Genomic DNA, 7,167 nt, shown 5'->3' on the forward strand with positions numbered 1-7,167 from the left:
TGATCATCATCACCGATATAGATCTCAAGATTTGCTTCTCGGTAAAGGACGCCCGACCTTCTGTGAACAAATCTTTACCGACTGTTTCAGAACCATGAGCTTGGTGACCAAGCCGAACCAGCGAAGTCTTGTCCACTCTTTCATGTCGGTAGTCGCAGTTGGCTTCGTGAATGTGGGATTGCAGTTGGCAATAGTCTTCCCTTCCATCCTTGTAGTTGCTCGCTTTGGTGAGTGGGTGTTTGGCCGAATGTTGGGCGACATATCTACGTGGCGAAGAGATGGAAGGCTAACAGATGCTCAAGTGACAATTGAATGGATGCGGTAAATGTTTTAGCCGTCGTGCGTGATAGATGTATCGCGGTTGCAAAGTATACAAAGAGTGAGAGTAGAACGCTCGAGATAAATGGTCAGCCACGTAGAAGTCGGGTTTAGAGGCGTTTGCCTTCACCTCACAATGTCGCGAACCGGAACCTCCAGCAGCAGTACTACGTGAATGACATTTTGAGTGTCTCGGGCTCAGTGCCACCAGACCGCTCCCTTACCCCTCACATAGTGAAAGACGCAGGATGCTATCCCGTTCACACTCTCACAGTTATGCTTGTGTTGTCGTTCTATAGCAGAGATTAATGGCACTGCACATCGACGTGAGGCCAAAGATAAGGTCAATGAATAGCGAAGACCTCCAACTGAAGACCATCTTCCCTCCTCAGGTACCAAGCAAGCCAGGTGCCCCAATGGGGTACTGGCTGGACATGACGACCGCATCCTCGAGCATCCGCGGTGTTTCCATTCGCGACTGACTTTTTCTGGACTTTTAGCTGCTACCGCACCTACTTAGCGTAAAGAGACTGTTTCCATCGCCTTATACATCTGATCGTCTGTATGCATGCCACTTGCTCTCTAACCCGATGACCCAAGGCGAGTGTCTTCCCGTCTCTGCTTGTATGATTCGGGCCCGTCGCTCCTTCTGTCATGCGTGACATCTTCGTCAAGGAAGGAGGAGACGTGGACGTGTATATGACGAAGGATGATGCGAACGTTGAAGCCGGATTGGAGGCGGACCGGGAACCACAACATGGTTTCCTGCGTGGTTGAAGCAGACAAAGAACGGACACCGTGCTTGACTCGTGAAGCGCATCAGGCTTTGTTGCTTCCAGCAAGAGTTCTACTCGGCAGTCGGGCCGGGAGATCTGGGTGTAGTGTTAGTGGACTTGCATCACTCGCTGGAGCATCCGCATCTCTGTTCTGCCCAGACAACCGCGTCAGTCGCCCTGGTGGACGATGAAGAGCTTCGGATGATCCTCTAGCTCGCTCCTACCAGTTTCAATATCCTTAACCTGCGCCTTCACATCCATCTGTCACCACCTTGGCCCAGAACGCCGTCCCTCGACTTGCACGGGCTGCGCTGCAGCAATCAGGTCGAGCTTCGTGCCAGAGGGCTGATGCGCAATGAGTTGTCGAGAAGCTTCTCGCGAGATGGATGAGAGAAGGCGGCATATTGGCGATTGGCAATAATATTGCAGATGGTGCGGCTCTGCGCCGCGTGAACGAACCGCGGGGAGTTCTGCTTGGCGTGTATCTTGACAAGTGGCACAGGCGCACATCGCTCTCGAGGACAATGACCTTAGCCAACACTAACAATCATGCGCTCTGCCAACAGTTCTGTTTGCACTCTTTTTCGTCGCCAAGTGTCGTTGACGCAGGGCTCTCGCAGTATCGCTTGTAATAGTCTGAGATGCGGGCTATGACGCGCTCAGCATGACGCGCTATCACGTGCTCAATACGCGGTTTAGTAAGGTCAGTGCAGCCGGGGCAGATATGATGCAGCCAACCTGATCTCCAACATCGTTTTCTGCATCACCACTATCCTTCGCTTTGGCACCAGATGCTTGTTCGCCCACTACAGTATGTAATTGAGGTGCACGTCGTGCTATACACACTGCCTATACCAGACGCCACATTGCGATAATCCAACGCGAGCATTATGGGCAAGAACCATGTAGTATCTAGAGACCTTAACCGAAGTACACCATACTACTTTGTAGTAGATGACCATTCCCAGATAGTCGCATGACGTTGTGACCTGAGACGACAACGGCTCGCAAAGTCAGTCCTTGTACCGCACATCAGCCAAAATCCCCAATGTACCCGACACAACAAGCATTCATGTGCTCAGGACTAATACCGTAGGCTGAGCTGCTACCAATTCTACTCGTCGATTCCATAGGTCTGATCGTCCGCTACTTTAGCCTGACTTTAGCTTGTATCCCGAATCCAACGATGAGCCAAACCGAGGTATCACGTAATTGGCTGAAATGCCACTTTGACACGTGAAACCGAGTGTTGATCGACGCAACTGGTCTTCCTAGCCGTCTTTAGACCACGCATACGCGGATACTTAAGCATGAATCCCGGTATTCCTCCAACGTAGTTAAAAGAATCGTACATATATCTATCTCTGGAAGGTGGGACTACACATCTAGGAATCACGGCACCGTCACGTTTCCTTCTCTTTCATATTCATCATGGCCTCCTGGTCTGCCCTAGCAGTTCGACTTTACATCAAGTACATACGACGTTCTAAACAGATCTTTGGAGATGCACAGAGCATGCGCAAAAACATACACGATGTCTATATCAACCCTCAAAGCTTCTGCCCACCTGCAGATCACGGGCACAATATCGACGTGGATCGGGACGATGTCAACGACTGGCCACTGTACCGAGTTTCGTTACGACGCCCCCTAGGGACGAACGATCTGTCAGAACCACAACGTGCTATGCTCTACATCCATGGAGGGGCATTCTATCGCGAGATTGACCCGAATCACTGGAAATTCATCTTTCAGGTCGCACGTGAGACTGGACTGGACGTTTTCGTACCCGTATACCCCCTGATACCAAGACCGGCCGCTACAGCAAAACAGGTGGTTCCTGGTTTGGTAGACATTTGCTGCCAGATCAAGCAAGACATTGTCAATATCACTGGTGATTCAGCGGGAGGGGCGTTGGCATTAGCTACGATGCACCACATGTTCGACGTTGCGCCAGATCACGCGAAGAAGGTCCAATCTGTTGTGTTGATCTCACCTGTCCTCGACGTGACCTTCCGCCATCCAGAAGCTCAGAAGCTAGACAGCGTGGATCCGTGGCTCGGCATCGATGGCCTGCAAGTCATCACGCCGCTGTGGTCAGCTGGCACAACTACCTCAGATCCTCTAGTCAGTCCGCTCCATGTCGATATTGCGCGACTTCCGCCGCTTCTCCTTCTCTCTGGCACGGACGACATTTTGAACTCTGACGCAAGACGACTGAATGCTCGGTTTCAGGGCTATGACAGCGATCAGTGTGTCTCTGGGAGCGTCCAGCTCGAGCGATTTGTTTATGTCGAGCAAGCTCATATGATTCATGTCTATCCATTGCTTCCGCACTGGGAAGGACAGCAGGCTCGAAAGCTTATCATGCATTTCGTTCAGAGTCATCTTACATAGGGGATAATCAGATACGATCTAGCTGGATTACCAAGCAAGTCGACTCACAAGACGATACGATAGTAATTCCTGACTCATCGTTGTTTCAGTCTACACATCGCGTTCAGTATTGTTGGCTACAGCGTTCAGGGCATTTGCAGATCAATACGCCTTGTTCAGCCTAGCCCTTCTTAGACTTCGCGACTGATTACCTTGATCATGCTCGAACACTAGTTCCAAATGATCGCGATCATTGACTCGTATCCCCACAGGCTCCTGGTATGTTGCTAAACAGTTGACGCCAGCCGAAACGTGGCGCAAATGCTCACTGCGCTTGGACTGCATTGCAAGAACAATGATCTCAGTTGCCGAACTCCATGCTGTAGATGTGTGGCCGCTACTGAGCATGTACGTTATGTATCCGACAGCAAGTATGCAGTACGCCATGATGACTGTTAGCGATAAGCGTGCAGATACGGAAGATGTCTCGTATCCGTAGCCAAAACGCGTCAAGGCAATTTTAATCACCGTATAATGCTTTTCCCAGGACGCGCTTTGTATTTGTTCTTTCCAAGGGACCTCGGCGAAGACGGTAGCCAGCGCGGCGGCTAGCCTGGTGCTGTCACCTCGTGAAGTTTTAGATAACATGGCACCAAATGAAGGGGTGCTCAGGCCAGTGATGCTGTTGAGATCTGCATGGATCGACCGTGTTTCTTCGGGTAAGCCATTGCTCAGGCTCGAAAGCGAACCCGTATGGACCACCCATGAGCCGCTGTCGGTAGCAAGTTCGTGTTGGGACGGCTCCCAGAAAGCCGCTACTGTACAAGTCTTCATAGACAAACAAGAACTTGACAACAGCACAGATTCATTGAATTTGTTGAGCAGTAGATCCGAAATCGTGAATTGCTCGAGGCCATCGCAGTTGCTCTGGATAAAACTGCCAGTAAATGAGGAGGAGCCAGGTTCAGGCGAAGCAACCCAGATAGGCGGCATAGCGTTGACTAGTGTATCTTGAGAGATACCGTGGTCGAGGAGGTGCTGAAGTAGGGCCTTGAGATCAGAAATTATGCCAATAGAAGTACCGCCGTCGAGAGCGTAGGCAACTGGCGTGTCCACTGTCGTGTTCCGTGTGTTGTATGTAGTCAAGCAATGCGCTGTGACTGTAACACGTGGTAACTTGACAGATCTTGTGTAATCGACTCCAGAGTTCCAAGTACCGCCGTTCATGTCAAGAGGAATCTGATACAGGACCTGTGCACTGAGCTGAGTTGGAATCGTGGCTTTTGCGGAGCTAACCAGGAAATCGCCATGGCGGCTCGATATCTCGTTCTCGGTCGTGATATAGTGCAAAGCTCGTGAGGTTAACTGTTCCATCGTTTCGTTTCTATTGTAATAGACTTGGGTGTTGGTAAATTCTGTCTGAAGCTCCTCCGCAAAGCCGTAAGTTGTGTTGAACCGATTCAAATTGCTATACCTTGTCAACGAAGGTCATGATGCGCCGCGGTGTGTTTCGCTTACAATGTCAGGTTCTGCGTTTTATCTAGACGAGACGGAAACATAGTCTTCTCATCGTTCACGGATTTCCAATGTATAACAATTGGTCTGCTTGACACTCCTGCCCTTGGAATCATTAGAACAGCGCTCGACGGCCCAACCAGAGCTGTCAGAAGGACTGATAGAGGAACCAGACAAACGAACAGCGCTTTACGCCGCCCGCGGAAGGACTGAGATGTTACTGTAGCCAGCAGATCGATTGACCAGAGGTAAGATAGGTGCATTGCCTGTGTGGATGCTGCCAGAGCACCTAAGGGCAGATATCCTTCCATCATCTGTGAACGAACGATGCTTAAGGCGATCTCGGCAAGTGATGCCTGCATTAGAAGTTCTTGTAGTTTGGCGATAAATTGTAGCGTGGTAGACAGTGTGAAAGAGGGCCCGACAAAATATTCACTCCAGTTGAGTACCAATACCGCAATTGCGCTGCTCAGGGGAACCAGATGTAGTAAAGCGTGGCCAGTAGCTAAGCAACGACTCTGATGCATCGCAGTCTTGCGACATTCCGCAGAAGATCTCCATGACCGGATTGGGGCGAGAAACTGCAGCTTCCAATATTTGAGGAAGTCCTGACTGATCGAGACCTGCGGTTGTCCGTTGTACTCGCTTTTGGCGGGTCGAGTGTCGTCGTCAGTCAGATTGGCCTCTCGGTCATCGTGTCTAAGATTGTGAGGTCAGTAATCAGCAGGGAAAGTGAGTTTGCTAGCACACCTTTGACTATGCATCAGTATTACTAGTGGCGATGCAGTAAGATCAATCTAGTACGTATAGGAAAACAGCGCAAAACAATCCACTACGAGCCAGGGCACGAGGTATGTTTGTGAGATGGCATGGATTAAAGGGGTCATAGAAGCTAGAAATTTGCAGGCTGTCTAATGCCAGCTATTCTGCCGTACAGGATCACTTGGAGAGTGCCTTAATCTGTGTGAAACACGTTAATCCTGGCTGGGCAGGTACGCGAAGGCTATACCACACTGCCAAGCGATCGAGAACAGGGTCGCGAAATGCTGCAAGCGAACACTGAAGAAAAGCGCATCCCTTTGTCCATCGCTTTTGGGGTTGTCCAAAATCACACGATGCGACGACAGAATATGTTTGAAGCCTTGCTACTGCTACCAGATGACTGTCGACTGCCATGATCACTGTAGAGATTGTTCAGCCGCGACCTTCGCTTTGGGAACCATCCAAGACATCCCCTTTCACGGCAGCAGCGCTCTATTGCATGTCGCCATCGAATCTGCGCAGCAGCTCGTTGTATAGCAGAAGCTTGCATATAATCGTAGCTTAGACGCTCACCAGCGATGCCACTGTAAACAACTGACCCGTTCCTGCCGTGTGTAACTGCCTCTGCCTAGTCCCAGACATTAAATCGTTCCATCCAGCCTCGCTTTCGCACACAAATACGTCCTCAATTGACTTGCACCGTTCAATTCAGTCGCGCATCGCGTTAGACAAACATGCCTACATGAAGACGCATATAACCCCCGCCGTATGCGCGCATGTGTACATCTAGCTGGCGCAGCGATCCTACCGCCGTGATGTCTGATGCGGGTTCGCGGTCTCCGATATACAGCCTTAAACATGGCATTTGTAGTCCAGTGCCTCCACATTCTGTACGGATGCTGAGATTTGCATAGAGGCGACGAAAGCTTTGTTCCTTGGTCAGCGTGGAAGAGCCAAGGTCAGCTGTGCCAAGCTAATGGGACGCCTTATATTCGTTTTGGCCCCTGTGGCTGGGCCGCTTCCGCCAATCAAAATCCTGAGAAAGGCTCAGCGGCTGTTCGTGCCGCGCCAATCATAGTAACCTGAGGTAAGGCAGCCACCTAGATTACCAGGCTGCTTCGACGAGGCAGGTGCCTTGAAGAGCTTGCTGCTTTTACGGGGTATTTATCTTGGTGACGATGGTACCATCTATCTTGCATCTCGATCCCATCACCACTATCACTTCCATTGAACTTACAGTACCGACCTATCACCACACTTTGCTTACGACCACCTTTTCGTTGATTTGGAGGCCATTGCAATGCCGGTCACCGTGCGTCCTGCTAGCCACCCGGCACGGAGGCTGATTCCCAAAGCCGTGAACTCTGCTGAGGTACTATTCAATGCGTCTTGTCCTAGAGAAGCCGCACGGTGCAAGCGA

General features: G+C 50.7%; 2 protein-coding genes across 2 annotated transcripts; one reads left to right on the forward strand and one right to left on the reverse strand.

Moving 5' to 3' along the window:
* Positions 1-2,525: 2,525 nt before the first annotated feature.
* On the forward strand, positions 2,526-3,491 carry J4E82_009842 (uncharacterized protein; the record flags this gene model as incomplete). The annotated part of the gene is made up of 1 exon (XM_051736063.1): positions 2,526-3,491. One exon carries the CDS (start codon positions 2,526-2,528, stop codon positions 3,489-3,491), a length of 966 nt encoding a protein of 321 aa, XP_051584187.1.
* A 141-nt stretch (positions 3,492-3,632) lies between these two features.
* Positions 3,633-4,844, reverse strand: J4E82_009843 (uncharacterized protein; the record flags this gene model as incomplete). The annotated part of the gene is made up of 1 exon (XM_051736064.1): positions 3,633-4,844. One exon carries the CDS (start codon positions 4,842-4,844, stop codon positions 3,633-3,635), a length of 1,212 nt encoding a protein of 403 aa, XP_051584188.1.
* Positions 4,845-7,167: the final 2,323 nt, after the last annotated feature.

The sequence above is a fragment of the Alternaria postmessia genome (genome assembly GCF_024291825.1).
Source record: "Alternaria postmessia strain BMP 2775 chromosome Unknown scaffold_102, whole genome shotgun sequence".
NCBI classification, from domain to species: domain Eukaryota; kingdom Fungi; phylum Ascomycota; class Dothideomycetes; order Pleosporales; family Pleosporaceae; genus Alternaria; species Alternaria postmessia.